The following is a 20,753-nucleotide window of genomic DNA, read 5'->3' on the forward strand; positions in this document are numbered from 1 at the left end:
AACTCTTTGATTCTCTCATAAGGTTTAAGGAGTGAGAATAATACCTCAAGGGTGTTCTAACGGGAAAAAATTAAAAAAAGATTCGTTCTGATTTCTTGGTGTAATTCTGAGCTATATATTTTCATATATTTATGAATGGGACTATATGTTTTCTAGTTTTCAGCGGAAGCACATTGTACATCGTAAAAATTTGTAGCTTGCTGATATATCCCAGAATGCATCACGGGTACGTAACTTGAATTTATTGCATCTGCTTAAAGAAGTGCATATTGGGACTTGTAGTTTTTCTTCTTGAGTTATACCATAGCGCGTATGCGAAGAGTTGTTCTTTTGCGAAGCGTTTACTCGCTCGCCTGATGGGAGAAGAACAGAAGCCTTGAATAATTTGCTCCCAGTAAATTTTTGCTCCCGTTGTTCGATTTTTTTTTGTAAACTTACATTTTAATTGTCATTTTTCAGTGTTTGTTGCAATAAATCCAACATGTAATCATAGTTCAGCTTGCATTAGTAGAATTTTTAATTGTTAAACTTTTATACCTTTGGAGTTGTAGGTGGATCTCTAGCACATCCCATAGGAGAAAGCACATAGAATTCTATCTTGAGGTAGGCTGAATAGAAAATGGCTCATGCTAGGTATCTACTCAAGCAGCTTTGTTTATTAGAGCAGCTTTGTTTACATTGTTTTACCTGGAAACAAAAGCATTACAAGAACGGTTGCAGGAATTGGGTATGACTAGTCTAGACTCTAGAGTAAAGGAGGATTAGGGGTGACACGATAATATTCCAGTATTTGAGGCTGCTACAAAGAAGAGATCAACTTATTTTCTAAAGGACCAGAAAGCTAGACAAGCAGCAATGATTGGAAACTAATCAAGGAGAGATGCAACCTGGAATTAAGGAGAAACTTCCTAATAGTGTTGACAATTAACCAGTGGAACAGCTTGCCTTCAGAAGTTGTGGGTGCTTCATCACGTTTTTAAGAAAAGACTGGACAGCCATCTGTCTGAAATGGTAGAGGGTCTCCTGCTTGAGCAGGAGGTTGAACTAGAAACCTCCAAGGTCCTTTCAGCTCTATTCTGATTGTATTACTAAGACGGAAGACAGGTTTGTGGATGATTTGGAATGTGTACATTTTGACAAATTCTGATTATTTTCTGGATCCCTATGTTAATATGATTGCAAATCCAAAGTATACGGGCTTTTTGTATATTTGGGAATAAAATGGGGTAGAGAATTATCCATTTCCAGAGCTTTGATGAAGCCTGTTGGTTAAAGGTCTTTCTAATAATATAAGTGTCATTTTTTCTGCAATCTGAAGTAACAGTCCGTCTTTTGGGCAGCATCAGAATAACTACAAGTGTGTCTTAGCTGTTTTATAATGTGTTGCAAATAGTGGACAGTGTTCAAACATAAAGAGTTTGAAAAAGCAGAATAGTATTGGTGCTTTTGAACTTTGGTTTTGGAGAAGACTCCTGAGAATATTGTGGACAGCAAAAAACAAACAAATAGATAATTGAACAAATCAACCTAGAGTTCTCACATGAGGCATAAATGACCAGGCTCAAATTATCCTACTTCTGACACATTATACATAGGCCTAACTCTCTGGTGATGTCACTGATGCTAGGAAAGGTAAGAGAAAGAGAAAGAGAAAGAACCACAACAGCAAAGTGGATGGATTCAGTTACAATGGTGAGTTAGGTACTGTTGGAAGAACTGAAAGACCAGGTCAAAGCCAAATGACCATGGTGAAAATCTATGAATGTGATTACTAAGAGTCAACTACAACTTGAGATGACACAGTGACATAATCAATGCAGACATAAGTTCTGCAGTGGGCATATGAGTTTCTATACATTCCACATAATTATTGGTATGATATTCTTGGTGTGATTAGTACATAAATTGGCAGGGGTAACTGTTAACCATTGATCAATAACCCTAACCCATTTGGGAGGGAAAGGTTGAAACAGTTGAACTACATAGTTCTGACATAATTGATACAAAAGTATTGATAAGCAAAAAAAGGAATAAGACAATAAAATTGTTACAATATAGTACCATATTGTATATATTCTTATAGTATATAGTATAAGAATATAGTAGTACCATATTCTTATATAGTACCATATTCTTACTTAGTACTTACTTAGATGGCTGGGAACAGATTATAGCATGGGAAGGATACCTGGAAGTTTAATTTTTATGTGTGTTATCCTTTAGTCAGATATTTTATTTTGCTAGTATATAATTTCATATATAAATAATTATATGTATGTATACACTCATTTTTCCTGTATTACTATTTTGAGAATTTAAATCTTAGGTGAAAATTTAAAAATGATGTACTCTGTATGGTAATAGATTCTGAAAATATTAGCATCACATCACAAAAATGGAAAATCGAAGTAATGAAAACCTGGTCCTTAAGGTGGCCCTCTATCATCAGGTAAGGAGAGCTCATAAAGCGAAATGCAGATACAAATTCAATACATTTTCTACCTGCAGTACAATAATCAGACATTCTGCCTGAACATTTGGCAGTATGAAAATAAGCTTGGGAAAGCCAGGGTGAGCTTTATATACGAAAGGGTACATTTTGTCTTTGTGAATTTCCAAGGATATACCAGGGAATACTTAGTGTTGGATCTTTATTTTGATGAATATTTACATTTTGCTGCAATCTCCAGTTTCAAAATGAGTACCCCAAGTGAGGGCAGATTCAACATATTGAATCATCATCATGAATAATCATCAATCAATGATTACTACAGCAGTTGGCAACTCACTGAAATGAACCCTGCACTTCCAATCTCATATAAATTCTCACATTGGTACAAACCATGCACAAGGGCTCAGTTTACATCTTTATTCGGCTCCGTATTATCAAGTAAGTAATCAAAAATCAAACAAAAATCATACATAATGCATATGCTGTGCTAAACGTCCAATAGAATATAACCCAGCCACAACAAAATACACCCCTCCCAATCACTTTATTAATTGGAAACCTGTTTTTAAACACAAGCCAGAATATTTCTCCCCCATACGCACTTGTGCAAATAGTGATCAATAGGGAAAATGGTAGGGAAGCCACAAATGGGAGAAAGGACTGCTATCTGCTTCTGAGACTGATAACTGCTAGGCACAACAAACAGGATCAAGATGACAGAGGCTTAGCTTATAACTTACTGATTGTAACCTATCATTTTAAGTATGTACATATAGCCTAATTTCAAAAGCTGGCTTCAGACTCAATCATTGGTAAAAATAAATTTCTCCCATCCAGCTGCCTGCTGGCTATAGGTGTAAAGCTATCAGGAAAAAAAAAGAATGGATTTTCATGGTTAATTAACTAGGTTAAGACATCCACAAAAAACACCAATCCACCTCTACAATTAATTAACATGTGTGAACCATGCCAATAAGTGAACCCATATCATCTGACTGGAGCTTTTTGCCTAATGCTGGCACGTGGAAGCACTCAATACCATCATTCCAGATATTTTTCTAACTACACTAAATCAGCTAGCTGTACCTGACCACACTTGTAAATGGATCTACCATAAGCTTCCTAACAGACAGGAAGCAGCAGGTGAAGCTAGGCAAAATCACATCAGATACTTGTACAATTAACACAGGAGCCCCCCAGGGCTGTGTGTCCTCTCCACTTCTCTCTATACACCACTGACTGCATCTCAAAAGACCCCTCTGTTAAAGTACTGAAGTTTGCAAATGATACAACAGTGATTGGTCTCATTCGAGACAACAATGAATCTGCATACAGATGGGTATTTTGAACTAGCTTTGTGGTGCAACCAGAACAACCTTGAACTTAATACACTCAAAACCATAGAAATGGTGATAGATTTTAGGAGAAATCCTCCTATACTACCATCTCTTACAATACTAGACAACACAGTATCAACAGTAGAGACCTTCAAATAATTTAGGTTCGATCATATCTCAAGACCTAAAATGGACACATAACATCAAAAACGTCGTCAAAAAAGCACAACAAAGACTGTTCTTTCTACACCAACTCAGAAAGCTCAAACTGCTCAAGGAGCTGCTGATTCAGTTCTATAGAGGAATTATTGAGTCTGTCATCTGTACCTCTATAACTGTCTGGTTTGGCTCTGCAACCAAACAAGACAGGCACAGACTTCAACGGATAATTAGAACTGCAGAAAAAAACATTCCTACCAACTTGCCTTCCATTGAGGGCTGTGAAAATATCTACAGACCCCTTGCATCCTGGGCATAAATTGTTTCAACTTCTACCCTCAAAACAACGCTATACGGCACTGCACACCACAATAACTCGACACAAGGACAGTTTTTTTCCGAATGCCATCACTCTGCTAAACAACTAATTCCACAAATTATTTACCAAGACTGTATTACTATTCTTCTTCTCATCCTTCCTAGTACCTATCACTTCCCACTTATGACTATAACCATATTGTGTGTATCTTTACAATTTATATTGTTTTATTTGTTTCCTAGTATGGTTTGATTGCTTATTAGTAACCTATGACTATCACTAAGTGTTATATCTTATGATTCTTAATAAATATATTTTATTTTTCTTTATGTACACTGAGAGCATACACACCAAAGACAAATTCCTTGTGTGTCCAATCACACTTGGCCAATAAAGAATTCTATTCTATTCTATTCTATTTTTACAGATTATCCCATTGACCCCAAAGTTCAAAGGGAGATAACAGCATATTGAGCTATGTGTGGAATCTGAGCCATTATGCATGTTCTGAATCTAACTTTAAGAAAACATTCAAGATGCCCGTGCACCTCCATCCCAAACATCCCACTTCGAGGCTAATATTTATTTGCCATCCCATCAGCTATTTTGGTTCAGGTGGCTCTCTAGTTCGGGAGAAACAAATACTTCGTGCAATGGAAATCAAAGAGCTCGCAAAGTCCCGCCAGGAATACTTGGCGCTGCCAAGCGTCAAAGTCACCCTCAACTATTTCCACCCTTTCCATCCCCACCCCCCACAGTGCTGAGACGCGTCAAGAGTTACAATGACTGGCAGCCCGATCCTCAAACCAGTTAAACAGGAGCCTTTGGATTTAAGCCGGCTTAGTCCTATTGAGCGAGAGCTAAACCCTGGAGAGGCCCAGGAAGCCGAGAGGGGGGATGCGGTAGCCAAGGGTCCATCCTACTCCGCCCTGGATTAAAAGCCTTGGCATCTGAATGTTATGAAGGGGTGGCGGGATTGTCTGCGGGGCTCGAGATCTCGGGGGTCCGCGTGGAGGCAGGAGTTGTGGGGAGCGGTAAGTTTAAGGGGCAGCCGGGCGAAGGGAAGCCGATGCATCTGCAAGGGCGGGAACAGGGGGGGGGGTGCGAATCAGGCGGAGTCCAAAAACAAAATCTGGGTGGGGAGAGGAGGGACGGGAGGGGAGGGGGCTTTGTCGCTGACTTCTGTAGAGTTTTTTGGGGGGACGCCCCCCGCCCCTTTGTGAAGTTAGGCGGCGGAGCCGCGGAGTCCTGAGAGCGGTGAGCAGGGTGACGCTTTTGCGGCCCTTCGACGGAACCCCTTCGCTTCCTTTGTCCAGTACGACTAGTTCGTCACTGGCCCTCCTACAGCCGTACGGAAGGAAGGAAAGGGGGGAGATAAACGGGAAAGACAGGAGATGAAGGAAGGAAGGAAGGAAGGAAGATAAACGAGAAAGACAGGAGATGAGGAAGGAAGGAAGATATATGAGGAAGGTAGGAAGGAAGGATAGAAATGTGGAAAGAAAGGAATGAGATAAATGAGGAAGGAAGGAGATAAATGAAGGACGGAGATAAATGTGGAAGGAAGGAAGGAGATAAATGTGGAAAGGAAGGAGAGAAATAAAGGAAGAAGAAAGGAAGAAGAAAGGAAGAAGGAAGGAAATAGATGAGGAAGGAAGGAGATAAATGGGAAGAAGGAAGGAGAGAAATGTGGAAAGAAGAAAAAGAAATGAAGGAAGAAGAGAGGAAGAAAATGAAGGGAGGAAGGAAGGAGATAGATAGGAGGAAGGAAGGAGCATGGGCTTCACTTCTTCCTTCTCTTCTTTTTTGACAACAACAAAATGCCAGACTTTTGCTTTGTGTTTTATGGTGAAGAAAGGAAGGGGGAACTTTCCCCTGTGTCTTGTTAATCAGGACTGAATAATGGCACAGGATTTGGAGAGGGGGGAGTTTGTCCCATCAGGCCATTTTTTTCCCCATCCAAAGTTCTCTAGCTTCCCAGAGGAGAAAAAATCAATCAGACTTCGTAATTGAGAGAGGGAAGGAGAGAGAAAATAGAGATGGAGCATCACAGGATCCTGCCCCCCTCATCTCTCCAACTGACTTTTCCCGTTTTCTAATACCTGTGTAGATTGAGGGGTGTCAGAGGGGAGTGACGCATGATGGGGGGGTTTAGCCCCCTAAACAGAAGAATTTTAAGAGCTCTGTGAACTTAGCCTTCGCTTGGTGTCTTCTTCAGTTAACATACCTCGGTAGTTTTTTTTAGTCTATTATAGCTTACCCATTCCTAAATAAGGAAACCACAAACACCAGGGAAATATTTAGGCAACACTCATCATCACACATCTGATGGCTCCAAGAAATAAATTCTCCAAGTGATAAAGTATTGATTAAGAATACTTGATATTTGTCCCCCCCCCCAACATATGCACATTGTCATAAGTGGAAGGGGAGAGCATATATCTGTGCATTTGGTTGGCCCATCACTTCTCCTGTGTTGCTCTCAGAAAATAATGAGAATAATTAGCTGATAACCTGATGCTGCCCTGGTATTTATTTATCCCAATCCTCCTTCCATAATGTTGGATTTTTCCCCTTACTAGAGGGAGCCCCCTTGTGGAGTACTGTGACGCCATTACCATGGCAACTCCACAGCACTGTAAGTAGAAGCCATGTTAAGGCAGTACAGTAGAAGCCATTTAAGGCACAACAGGCTGTATATTTTAACAGAACATACACACCGAGGGGTGTTAGAGGTGTCTTACCCCCCACAGTATTTGTTTCCAGAGAGTAAGTCATCTATGTACCAAGTTTGGTTGAAATTGCTGAAGGCGTTCCAGAGTTATGCTGGAACACACACATACAGCCATTTAGATAGACAGACAGACAGATAAAGTACAAATGGCCTAACATGGGGCTTGTCTCTTGATGATACTTAGCGCAATAAAGGCTCCCTAAAATGTGAGCGCCCAGCTATTTTTCAAAGACAAAATGTGTAAACAGTGTTCAGATGGCCTCCCTTTCACTAAATTTTGAAAGGTTCTGATTCTGGGGTGTTTTCATCCCAATAGACACCTTGCAGAACCATTGATGCTTCAGGGTCCATAAGCCTTAGCCAGCACGGCTATGGCTAGAAGGTACTGGAGCTGATGTGTCAAAACCTTTGGGAGACACTGGATTGAAGGAGGCCTGTGCTGTCAGCCTTGAGTAGTAGATGTTCAAAGGGTTTAGAAAGAGAAGGGATGGAGTTTTATCTTTCCCTTGTTCCTTGAGCCTTTTTACTAAAAATAACAGCCAGGAAAACTTTGTGGGCCATGTCATAGTAGACAGAGCCTGAAGCAGCAGTGGGTTGCACATTTTATTACTACCGGTTCGCCCAACGTGTGCCTGCCTGCTTCATGCACATTCTGCTCATGCGCCCGGCCTTCTGGGCATGCACTTTGCTCACGCATACGCCTTCTGCCTCAAAAACATGCCTAAATAGGATGGCATAGAGCTTGGGCGGATGGGCAGGCCCACCCACGATTTCCGCTACCAGTTCGGGTAAACCGTTCTGAACAGGCTGAATACCACCTCTGGCCTGAAGGCAGAAGAAGAAGCAATGGATGGAAACTTATCAAAGAGAGATCCAATTTAGGACTAAGAAGAAATTTTCTGACAATGAGAATGACTTGCTTCCAGAAGTTGTGGGTGCTCCACCACTGGAGGTTTTTAAGAAGAGACTGGACAGCCCTTTGTCTCAAGTGGAATAGGGTCTCCTGTTTGAGCAGGGGGGGGGGGGGGTTGGACTCCAAGTCTTCTGTTATTCTGTTTACAGAGCTGGTCTCAAACTCTTAGATAACTAATTAGGTGTGAAAGCCTTATCAGAAATGACAGAAACCACTCATAGTGGTTCACTCTCTTTGGTTATCAAAGCACAGGGCCTGACCAGAATATTTGATGAAAATGTCACTTGAAAATATCATGTGCTTTTCTGAAAACTGAATGAAAGATACATTGTACTGATGAAAGAAATGTCCTTCCCACAGTACATAGATGGAGAGCTGTAAATCTGCTTGTACAGAAGAAAGGTAGGACTGTTACACGGATGCATAAATTCAATGAAATTGAGGTGTTCCTTATTCTCAGCCCAAAATTGACATGTTCTGGCAGAAACTGTGTGACTCCTGGTGACCACCTGGGCTAGTCCCTGCACTTGTATTAGCCAGATTTCAGAAGTGGTTTGCCCTTGGCTGCTTCCTAGGGCTGAAATGGAATGGCTGGTCCAAGGTCACTCAACTGGCTTTTGGCTAAGGCAGGACCAAAAATCCCAGTCTCCTGGTTGTCAAATGGGCCAAAATTCACTTAAAAACCATCTTGCTTAGCAACATAAATGTTGGGCTCAGTTATGATCATAAGTCGTGGACTATCTATATATGCAGTATGTTAGGAGATATTCCCCAATTAATGAACATAACTGGGATTAGAAACTGCATCTCTAACCACCAGCACGGTCATAAACCAGAAAAATCATGTGACTGTAGTGATTTATGCTGGCAGTTGTCGTTATGGGTCATGAAGTGAATGAATAACAGTTGTTGAGTCATATCACTTGATCACAACTTGTGACTTCCTGCTGGTTTCCCCATTGACTGTGCTTGACAGAAGCCATCAGCAAAGGTCACAAAATGGTGACCATGGGATTCTGCAATCCTTTTAATTCTGCATAATTATATGTATATTATATAATATAATATTATATGATGATATGTCATGTATATCTGGATGTGTGTGCCATATGGCCTAGAGCAGTGATGGCGAACCTTTTTCTTATGGCGTGCCAAAACTGTGTGTGTGTGCGGTGCCTACACCGATTCAATCCTTCCCCGCACATATGCGCAACCCCCCCCCCTCTCCCAGGCTCCAGGGCTTTCCTGAAGCCTGGGGAGAGTGAAAACGGTTTTCAGAGGGCCGTGGAAGGCCGTTTTCGCCCTTCCCAGGCTTTAGGAAAGCCTCCGAAGACTCTGGAGGGTGAAAAACAGGTCCAACAGGGCAACCTGAAGTTCAGGAACAAACTTCTGGTTGGCCCATTGGGGCTGTTTTTCATCCTCCACAGCTTCCGGAGGCTTTCCTGAAGCCCGGGGAGGGTGAAAACAGCCTCCCACGGCCTTCCAGAAAACAAAAAAATCATGCTGGCCAGTGCACCCATGTGCACCAGAGCTGATGACTGGCATGCCAGCAAATATGGCCCTGTGTGCCACCTGTGGCGTGGGTGCCATAAGTTCGCCATTACAGGCCTAGTCTCTGCCATATTTAAATACAGTTGGTCAGTTTGTTCAAGAGAAGGTCCTGAAATGAATGATCAACCATCCTCAACTTCACCTGTCCCAATTTTTTTTAAAGAAGAAACTCAAAAGGTTTATGTACACAGTCCCAAGCTCTTTGGGGGAAAAGAGGAGACAAATTTATAAAAGGTGTTTTATGTCTGTTTCTTTCCAGGAAGAAGTTCCAGATAATTGGACTGGAACTCTGAGCTGGTCACCGATAGGCCTTCGCTCCTGGCATTAAGCCCACAGTTGTGTGGAGTTGTTTTTTTTAGCGCCCTTTGGGTGGATTCAATAGCACAGGAGGGCAAGGGCGTGAAAATAGGGGAGGCTCCCAAAATAGCAAGACAATAATGGGGGTTAGGGGGTGGGGGAAGGGATAAGCATGTATTTGGAAATATCCCCAGCAAGATAAAATACCTGATTTGAGTACATAGGTGTGTGACAAACTAAGTGTATGAGGTAGAGGTTCAGGCAACATTTGACGAGGTGTGCCTGGTACAGAAAATGGAGAAGGTGCCGGCAGGGCTGGGATCAACAGAGGCATCAGAACAAGCAGGGAGGGAGCGTTTTGCTATTCAGCCAAGGATCAGATGGGAACTACCCCATGGAGCAATGTTACAGCCAGAGAACATGCCTACCCAGTGGTGGGAATACCTGAAGGCTCTTCCTTCTCCGGCCATGGTATGGGGCAGCCCAGGCCTCCCAGATATGACTTCTTGGGATGACTTGATCACTTTTGAGAGAGTGTTTGGAGTCTGTCAGTGGCCTAGAGGTGACGGGGTGACCAGGCTGAAGCCGGCATTCAGGGCAGAAGGCCAGCAAGCGCTGAGCGGCAAGAGCGCTAAAGGCAAAAAAGCCTGTGGGAAAGTCAAGGCCATCTTCCTGCACGAAAACCTGCCCAGCACGGAGCTACACCGCCTGCGCTTCAGGCAATTCTGTTACCAGGAAGCCGAGGGGCCTCGGGAGGTCTGTGGCCGCTTGCGGGAGCTCTGCCATTGCTGGCTGGAGCCAGAGCGCCGCACCAAAGAGCAAATTGTCGAGCTGCTGATTTTAGAGCAGTTCTTGACCGTCTTGCCTCAGGACATCCAGAACCAGGTCAGGGAACGTAGCCCAGAGACCTGTGCCCAAGCAGTGGCCCTGGCTGAAGGCTTCATTTTGCGGCAGCAAGAAGAGAAGCAGCAGGAGGTGCAGGTGAGGCCTGTTTGTTCCAGGACAAGCAGTAGGCAAGGTGCGGCTTCAGACCTGGCCCCCTTCTCTCTCTTCCTATGACCTCAGATGCTACGGTTAGAACATGTCCATGTCAGGCTAGGAAATTGACGGCACTTCTCTTAGGGTGGAATGATGGCTCCTGTCAGTCCTGGATTAAGAAACCAATGCTGAAGGATGGTTGACTTCTACTCAGTCTGTTCACCTTTTTGTTTAAAAACGTGCAGTAATGGCCAGTGGTGGGATTCAAATAATTGAACAACCGGTTCTCTGCCCTAATGACTTCTTCCAACAACCAGTTCACCAAACTGCTCAGAAAGTGAACAGCCGGTTCTCCCGAAGTGGTGCGAACTGGCTGAATCCCACCACTGGTAACAGCTACTATTGCCTGCATAAACTAGCAGCAAGTAAACCTGTTCACCTCTTTAGTCACCTGATGTGAATAAAGAGAAAAGAAGTTGTTAGATTGGGTGAATGGATGAAACAGACTCCGTGTTAAACAACAGCTTTTTTTTAGATAACTATTTAGAAATCCAGCACCGGCCTGTCTGACAGCTAACCTTTTTATAGGGAACTGTCAGACAGCTCGGCCAATCGGCTTGGAGTATTTTCCCGCCAGAATGGAGGACCTTGGTGGAGCCTACCATTTGGCTGTCAGAATGTAACAGAAGTGATCCCCCATTAATGGAAAAGACCCTTTTCTTTCCTATTTGACTAGTTTTCATCTTTTGAAGCCTCAGATTTCCAAAACAGGCTGCGAAAGTTGGAACGCCGAGAAAAAGCAAAATGGGAAATATAATTTGTCCAATAACAGGTAGTCCTAGACTTACAACAGTTCCTTTAGTGACTATTCAAAGTTACAATGGCACTGAAAAAAAATTTTATGACAATTTTTATCACGACTGTTGTAGCACCTCCATGGTCACATGATCAAAACTCAGATGCTCGGCAACTGGTTCATCTTTATGACGGTTGAAGCATCCTGGGGTCATATGATCCACTTTGGTGACCTTCCAACAAGCAAAGTCAGTGTGGAATTCAGATTTACTCAACAAGCATGTTACTAACTTAGCAAATGCAATGCTTCACTTAACAACTGTGGCAAGAAAAGTCGTAAAATGGGACAAAACCCACTTAAGCAATGTTTCACTTAAGAACATAAATTTGGGGCTCAATTGTGGTCATAACTCAAGGACTACCTGTATTAGCTTCTGATGGTACCGAAGTAGCAATAAAGAAAGAATTTTGCTGTTTTCTCTGATGGCCTCAAAATGCTCCTTATTGGGGCATGGCCTGATGGGGCAGACAGCCCAGTGCTCCTACAAACACATCACTATTGGGGCTCCCTCATGCTCATAGGGCTAAAGAGGAGTCAGCAATGTTGGCCCTCCATCTTTGGTGGAGTTCAACTTCCATCTTCCCCCACTAGTGGCAAGTATTCTACCAGGTTGGAAGGAAAACTGAAATTTAAGAAATCTGGAAGGCTTACTCATTTCCCGCCCCAAACTACTGAGAAAGTCCCCCAATTCTGCTTCCAAATGCTTTCTGCAGTTGTAACATTACGTACACATTTCATTCTAAAATATATATAAACGGTTGCAGAAGTGGAAGTTCCATCCTTCAACATGGAGAGAGAACATTTCTACCAAATAAATGGAGCATAATAATATTATTGTTAGGTAAATTCAGGTCATAATAAAAGACACTTTACTTGAAATCTGAAGATGCTTAAATGATGAAGGGGAGTGAAATATAAAGTTTCACTATTTCCACTAAATGTTGTTGAAATATATTTATTGTTCTTTCATCTAGTTTTGTTTATAAGGTTTCATTTTTTATCATTAGCTGCTTATCACTCTTTTATGTTTGCTGTTTCTATTTCTGTCTTCAGGGAAACCTACCAAGGAGGGAAAAAATAGTTGTGCACAATAGTTTGGTGATATTGGAAGTTATTTACCTTGGGATCACACAATATTCTGATTCCTAAGACATGATTTGCAACATAGAATGGATGATTTAATGTACACAATACAATAACCCAAACCAAACAAATCACATTATGGCACACAGAGATTGTGTTTAATCCAGCCAGCCATTCTCCCCCTCGATCAGTAGAACTTGGGTGCTGGGAAAATGCTATAATCTCTTAGACTCCTCTTGCCCTGGTTAAAATAGCCCATAATACATATAAAATGCAGTTGTATTCCAATTTGATTGGCAGGGATTGTTTTTTTAGAAGCTTGCATAGTATTCTTTTTAAACCTCAATAGCTGAGATCAGTTGCCCAACTCCTTGAACCCATGTACCCTGTCTACAGTCCAGTATACCTTCAACCATCATGGTTCTATGAACTTGACCTTCATTGTTATTTCAGGGGACTCGATCGTCTCAAGATGTGGCTGTGGATTTTTCAAAAGCACGGAAAGTGTCAGTGGAGGTCAGGCAGCAGCAATCGGGCACCCGGAGAAGGAGGGGGGATATTGTTAACCTCTCAATGGGTAAGGACATTTTTAGCCTCAGGTTGCAATTTGCTGCTTTTGAATAGCTATGAATTGATGTCTTCATGGAGCACATGGCATTTTTAGGACAATATGCTGTAGGAAGGATGGGGTGGGAACTGTACTAACCGAATAAGAGCTGGAAGGGACTTCGAAGGTCTTTTAGACCAGGGGTCCCCAATCCCTGGGCTGTGGCCAGCTAGTGGATCTTGAGTCTTTTGGAATCAGGCCGTGGAAGTGGTGGGTGAGCGCACGGACCCCATTTGTGTGAGCGCAGGTGCACATGCCCGCCACTGGCACAAATGGAGCGACGTTTGTGCTTGTCCACCACATGATGTAACCATCTTTCTCCCCTACTGGACTGCAAAGCCGAAAAGGTTGGGGAATTCTATTCTAGTTCAACCCCCTGCTCAGTTAGGAAACCCTATACCAAAATATTATATCAAAATATTAAAAGCATAAGAACAGCATATAAAATTTAAAAGGGGCAAGAAATGTTCAACATGAAATTAAAAGGCAGCATGAAAGGGCTTTCAGGATAGCTAACTAGCCCCACGACTGCCTGCCCCCTCTGCCCCACAAGTAAGGGTGCAAAGCCATGTTTTCATATCTTTAGGGAAGCTTGGAAGAATGGGGGCTGTCTCACATCTGGGGGAAGAGTGTTCCATAGAGGTGGGGGACAATGGCAGAAAAGACTCTCTTCCTGGATCCCGCCAATGGAAATTCTTTAACAAATGGGATCCGCAATGTACCTTCCCTGCCTGATTTGGTGGGAGGGACTGATGTAATGGGATGAAGGTGGTTCTGTAGATAATCTGGCCCCATGCCATGCTGGACTTTAAACACCTTGAACTGGAGAACAAGATTATTTAGAAAAGCACCTATGATGGTTAGGATTGTTGTTGTTAATTGCGAAGCTGTGTCCGACCAATCGTGAGCCCATGGACAACATTCCGCCTTCCTGTCCTCTACCATTTAAGCTCACTCCTGCTGCTTCAGTGACTCCACCCAGCCACCTCATTCTCTCTCGTCCCCTTCTTCTTTTGCCCTCAATCTTCCCCAACATTAAGTTCTTCTCCAGTTTGAAGGGTTTAGGGTTAACCCTAGCCCTATGAGGTGTGTACCTCCTCCTTAACCATGATCTGTGGGGCTGCATTGTGATCATCTTTGTCTCCTTACAGGTGTCAATCTAGCTAGCAAGCTGGAACAGCAGCATCTGGAGTGCAACGAAAAGGGGAGTGTGACAGGCCATCCAGTCTCAGGGGGAACCCAAAGGAGAGAGAAAAGCCATGTTTGTATCGAATGTGGCAAAAGCTTCACTCGCCCTTCAGATCTGGCAAAACACCTGAACGTTCACACAGGCGAAAGGCCCTACCTTTGTGTCGAGTGTGGGAAAAGCTTTAGCCAGCTTTCCCACCTCACAAGGCATCAGAAAATCCACTCGGGGGAGAAGCCTCACATTTGTTCCGAGTGTGGAGATACCTTCAGCCAACGAGCATATCTTGTCAGCCATCAGAGGAGTCACTCAGGAGAGCAGCCCTACCACTGTTCCTATTGCCAGAAATGCTTCAGCCACCAGTCGGCCCTGAAGATCCACGAGCGGAACCACATGGGCCAGAAGCCCTACGCCTGCACTGACTGTGGGAAACGGTTTGTGTCCTCCTCTTCCCTCACGACACACAGAAGGATCCACACGGGAGAAAAACCCCACGCCTGTGGGGTGTGTGGGAAAAGGTTCATCCAACACTCCAACCTGGTCTCCCACCAGCGAACGCACTCGGGGGAGAAGCCCTTCTGCTGTAAGGTATGCAGCAGGAAGTTTGCCTACCCTTCGGATCTTACCCGGCACCAAAAAATCCACACAGGAGAGAAACCTTACGCCTGTGATGAGTGTGACAGAAGATTCACCAGGCTGTCTGATCTCATTACACACCAACGTATCCATACGGGAGAAAAACCGTACCGCTGCCTTGAGTGTGGGAGAAGATTCAGGCAGAGGGGCGTGCTGGTGAAACACCAGAGGTGCCATTCAAAAGAAAATCCAAAAGGAAGTGAGGCTCTCCAGACCACGGAGTCCCAAGCTAAAAGTCCATTCAAAACTCATGAGGTAAAACTGGTGAAAGAACTGGGAGATCAGGAGGAGGAACCCAGCTTGAGTCTCTCTCCCAGCCCCTGATGCTCCTCACTCTTATACTGCTGCTTACAGAGGGATCAATCATTCTATAGGATAAAGAAACAACTCCTTTTTCTATTCCTCTACTACTGACTAGGAAGTGGACATGAAGGTTGACGATGACACAACAGCAACGTAATGAAGCTCATCGTGCTCTCTGTTTGTGTTTTTATAAATAACACTCCAAAAAGAGAAGGGGCATTTATAGATGGAATTGTAACTTCAGGAGAGAAAAAGCAGGAAGATTATATGGCTGGTTTTACTTTATCTGCAAACAGTAATTGTTTGAAGCAGCTTAAATAATGCAGATGACTCTGTGTGCAGCAGTTAGAGTAAACCATTTCCAAGTAATTAACTGTCCTTTGCTAGCCAGGTAAAAGAGGAATAGTTCTCTTTTCAGAAAGAATAGCTTCCGAACAACTCAAATGAGACAGAAACTTGACATACCTAGTATGTTCAAGGCTTGGTTAGGACAATAATTGCTTTTACTCTATATAGTGATTTAAATGCAGTTTTTCTCTGCCTAGGAAATATCAGGAAGAAACTGGAAAAGCAGACAGATCATCATAAGGTCAGCAGGCCTCAGCCAATATAGAGGAGCACTGCTGGGATAATGCTATGAGCTGGTAATCTTTCTAGATTGGCAACTATGATAGCTATGTGTCAGTTTCTACTTCTTTATATTAAAACCGAAGCAGCTGTCAGTCCTTCTGGGATACTGGATGTCATCCTCTCATTTCTGCCCTAGCTCATTTCCAGTAGAATTTGAAGGATGAGAATGTCATAAGGATAAGATTTTTTATCAGGTTGGGCCACTGATGACTAACCTTTTTGCCATTGTGTGCCAAAAACAGGGGGAGCACGGGGGGGTGGGTCGTGCGCGGGTGTGCCCACACCCATAATTCTAAGTGCGTGACCCCCTGCGCATGCATGTTTGACCCTAGCCTCCCTCCGCTTTTGGCGCGCGATGGTCCCTTTTTTCACCCTCCCCAGGCCCCAGAGGCTTTCTAGGAGACTGGGGAGGGCGAAAATAGCCTCCCCTCCACCACGGGCCCTCTGGAGGCTTCAGGAGGTTTCCCTGAAGCCTCCGGAGGACGAAAAACAGCCCTACGAGCAACCCAGAAGTCCATTCCTGAACTTCTGGTTTACGCATTGGGTTGTTTTTCTTTCTCTGGAGGTGGCCAAAAATGAAGGCTGAAGTCACCTGGCCAGCACGCGCATATGCTCTGGAGTTGACAGGGCAATGCCTTGTGTGCCCTAACAAATGGCTCTGCATGCCACCTTTGGCATGTGTGCCATAGGTTTGTCATCATGGATCTAGCCTAAATGGCTACATATCTTTAAGAGGTCAGAAAAGGCAACTTTCCCAGCTTGTGACTAGAAATTCTTGAAAGAAGCTTTTGTAATCATGTCAGTTGTGGACTGTACCATTAACTCTAGTATGTCTTCCGAGTTACACTAACTAAAGTTTTATTCTGAAATTCATTTTTATAAATTATGGCACGCAGACAACTCCCCAAAGTATGGAACTTCATTGTTTGTTCCACGCTTGCATGCAGTCTGATGGATATGATCCAGGCAACAAACATACCTCCCAGTTATAATATTTAATGAAGGAAAAGTCATGGATGAAGCTCTAGATTGCAGATGGAGATGTGAGCAAAAGGAGGAATATGTAAATGTGGTTTGTGCATTGTGGGGACTTTTATAGCAAATGAGCTCACTTTTTATTGGGTGCTGCTACTTTTCTTTTATTGAGCCTGGCTTCAGATATAGACAAGACAAACTTAACTTGCTCAATTGTATCTATAAATGGTTCTGGAACTGTAGGAGGCAAAATACCATGTTTTCCCAAAAATAAGACAGGGTCTTATTTTCTTTTGATCTCGAAATAAGCACTTGGCCTTATTTTTGGCGAGGTCTTATTATTTTTGAGATGCAGGAGCTGGCGAGGGTGGTCACCTCATGGCTGCTGCTGTGTTGCAATATTTTTGGGGAGGGCTTATTTTTTGGGGAGGGCTTATTTTAGCACATGCGCTCAAAAGCCCGATTGGGCTTATTATCCGGGGAGGGCTTATTTTCAGGGAAACAGGGAAGATAGCAATTCAATTTATCTTAGTGGCTGATGTCCCACTGCTGTTTTCTGGCCAGCATCGTCATTTAAATAAAAATAAATTGAATACAAAATTGGTAAGCTTAGGATTGGTACCATCCTAAGGAAAGGAATCATAGCTCCCAAGGGTGCTCTGTTGATGATGGATAAAGTGATACCTGTTCTAAAAGTGTAGGACACATTTTAGTATAAATTCAAATCTTTGATACGAATTCAGAAAAGCCCTACTTACAACTTTAGGACTATACATAAGATTCTGAAGTAGTCAAGAACTTAGCATGTTGAAGAGGTTATATTTAATATTAACACTGCATTAAAGAGGTTATTAATGTTCATAATTGTGAAGATAAAAATATGCTGGTAGAATTCCAGAAACAAGGCATGCTTATCTAGAGCCAGATGCTCAATCATCAAACATTTGGGCACTTTAATAACCTTTTCTCCAATAATGAACTAACATGAATGGCAAAGTATCCCTTTCAGCAGAGTTCCAATGCACAAATCACATACTTTTAGAAGATGCCTAACATAGAGGCAAAAATACTGACACTCTGACATGATTTTAATAAACAGAACTATGATCCTATATATTATTAGTTCTCTTTTTCTTAAATGTTGTTTGTAAAGGTGAGCAACAAGGCGGTTGTAAATATTTCTTCCTTATTTTGCTTTGGTCACCTCAACCTAGCAAATAATTTTAGATTCCTAAGTATAGAGGTTTTTTAAAAAAAGCAAAAAAATGATAGCTGCCCAGATGAACAACAGGAAAACCATCAGAGATGGTTGTGCTTTGCCTCCACCATTTGTGCTCATGCGCTGTAATACATGGATTAGTTTCTCCTATACAACTACTGTGTTTCCCTGAAAATAAGACCGGGTCTTATTTTCTTTTGACCCCCAGAATAAGTGCTTGGCCTTATTTCTGGAGAGATCTTATTATTTTTGAGGTGCAGGAGGTGGTGAGCGTGGTCACCTCATGGCTGCTGCCGTGTTGCAATATTTTCAGGGGAAGGCTTATTTTAGCGCATGCACTCAAAAGCCCGATTGGGTTTATTATCCAGGGAGGTCTTATTTTCAGGGAAACAGGGTAGCTGGCTGGATGAATGTTATGCGGTTGTGCATAGCTCTATTCTGCTAACAGGATCAGGGTGGGGGTAAACATGCTCTGCAAACATTCCATCCTAAAAAAATGACCTTAATTCAGAGAAGTAATTAACTTTAGCCCCAAACAGACCAGGATCATGCAAACTACTTACCAGTGTTTCTCCATTTTTCCCTCTCCCAAGACTGAAACAACAAAGGCCCAATTTTTATTTTATCTTGAGGGGAGACAGGAAGTTGGATTTGTGCAAATGACAAACACATCCTAGTCTCCTTTGTGGCAGCTAGAAGAAATTAAAAATGGGTGACCATATGACTGACTCGGCCTCCTGTCTTGTGTGATGTGTTGTTGGCATAAAAAGGCAAATCAGTGACTGGAAGGAAGGATAATATTCTTCCCATTCTCTGAACAGGATTCATGTTTAGTGTGCCATCAAAGCTAGGGTATAGTCAGAATACTTACAAAGTTGGCATGCAGAGCACAACTTTGAAAAGCAAGAAAAGCAATAAAATGGGGCACAGCTTACTTAACAAATGTCAGAATAAACGAATCCTTTGGGAAGCCAAGGTGGCGCAGTGGTTAAAATGCAGCACTGCAGGCTACTGCTAGATCAGCAGGTCAGCGGTTCAAATCTCACCGGCTCAGGGTTGACTCAGCCTTCCATCCTTCCGAGGTGGGTAAAATGAGGACCCAGATTGTTGGGGGCAATATGCTGACTCTCTGTAAACCGCTTAGAGAGGCCTGGAAGGCCTATGAAGCGGTATATAAGTCTACTGCTATTGCTATTGAAGCGGGGGGGAATCTGTAATTAACATTGGACCCGCCACTTAACAACATAAATTTTGGGCTCAATTGTGGTCGTAAATCGAGGACTTACCTGTAGTCTGCTGGAGCAACTTCATTTTGAATCAATGCTTAGCTAAGAGGACAACATTGTACAATTCTCAAGGATCAACATATTAAGGAGGGGACTCACAAATATTTTAAGATGGAGACTAGATAAGTCTCTGACATTTTAATTAATTAATTTTTTTTAAAAAACTTTTCATTAAGAATAATGAAAAGGATCCTTATAAGGATCCTTCTGGGGGGAAAGGGTGTTTTGTTTCCATCATAATAGGTCCCAGTTGTTTCACTGGGTGATGGATAGGCTAAGAAATACATGGTTGAGCATTAGTGGTATAAGATACAATACTATATCTGACTTTTTGTGATATCGTGAACAAGGAAAAATGTACATGAGCAGAACTTCAATTAACCATCAGAAGGATGGACGACAATAAAATTCTACAAAGTATAAATTAATTGGATGAGATGAACATAAAAATACTGGTTTGTAGGTTCTGCCTCTTGCAGCTGAAAAAAAATTACAGAAGAGAAGTTAGCCCCAAAGTGTTGGACATCTCTGAAAACTGAATCATTGCCGGGGGGGGGGGATGGGGGGATCTGTAAATAACATTGGACCTGCCACTTGCTTTGCTGCAAAGGAAGAGAGTTTAAAAGCTATTGATTTAATTAGAACTTGGGTAAACAGGCACAACTGTGGAAATTGGGTAAGCAAATACTATCAGCTTTCACTTAGCCCACAAAGTTGAAAACGGAACAAAAATACCTTGTACAAAAATGAAAATGATGTAAGAAAGCAGAAATATTATGAGGCCTCATTAAGAAGGGAGGGCAGTATTCAATAGGAGAGGCAAGTGTTGTTCTTAGTAAAAAGGACTACCATTTTGCTGGGAATATTACAAATCCCCTTAGTAGTACTGCAGTCTTAAATACATTGTACTTTTTGCTAGGGAAGAGATAAGGATAATTCTTATATTTAAAAAAAAAAGTTGGGTTTTGTTTTTTTTAGTTTGTCTAGCATGTGTCAGACCTGCCCTCATGCTGATGAGGGGGTGAACAGTCATGGTGTTGACCACCATTATTTATAACTTTACAGGAGTTATTGCCAAATTTTAAAAAGCTATCCGATTAATTTGGTTTTTAAAATCTTCATGTTTATGTATATACTTGGAATTGAAATGGAATCAGACTTTGTTTTGAATGTTTCCCTTAGTTATAGGGAAACTGATATATTTTAAAAATAAAATGAATTCTATAACTTGGGAT

At 42.4% G+C, this 20,753-nt stretch overlaps 1 protein-coding gene across 1 annotated transcript; it reads left to right on the top strand.

The window, feature by feature from the left end:
* Window positions 1-9,628: 9,628 nt before the first annotated feature.
* On the top strand, window positions 9,629-16,288 carry LOC106552151 (uncharacterized). Its single transcript, XM_014070352.2, has 3 exons — window positions 9,629-10,740; window positions 13,130-13,253; window positions 14,435-16,288. The coding sequence occupies exons 1-3, from the start codon at window positions 10,054-10,056 to the stop codon at window positions 15,427-15,429; spliced, it is 1,806 nt and encodes a 601-aa protein (XP_013925827.2). The 5' UTR covers window positions 9,629-10,053; the 3' UTR covers window positions 15,430-16,288.
* The last annotated feature ends 4,465 nt before the right edge of the window (window positions 16,289-20,753 follow it).

This window comes from Thamnophis sirtalis, unplaced genomic scaffold, assembly GCF_051295495.1.
Source record: "Thamnophis sirtalis isolate CommonGarterSnake01/CBP01778 unplaced genomic scaffold, rThaSir2_p1.2 scaffold_3, whole genome shotgun sequence".
Lineage (NCBI taxonomy): Eukaryota > Metazoa > Chordata > Lepidosauria > Squamata > Natricidae > Thamnophis > Thamnophis sirtalis.

What these genes read in the sequence shown, in the direction of transcription:
- LOC106552151 (XM_014070352.2), top strand. Translation starts at nt 10,054, where the DNA reads ATGGAGAAGGTGCCGGCAGGGCTGGGATCAACAGAGGCATCAGAACAA. An exon ending in AGAAGCAGCAGGAGGTGCAG is followed by an intron (nt 10,741 to 13,129) that starts GTGAGGCCTGTT and finishes TTGTTATTTCAG; the next exon opens with GGGACTCGATCGTCTCAAGA. An exon ending in TATTGTTAACCTCTCAATGG is followed by an intron (nt 13,254 to 14,434) that starts GTAAGGACATTT and finishes GTCTCCTTACAG; the next exon opens with GTGTCAATCTAGCTAGCAAG.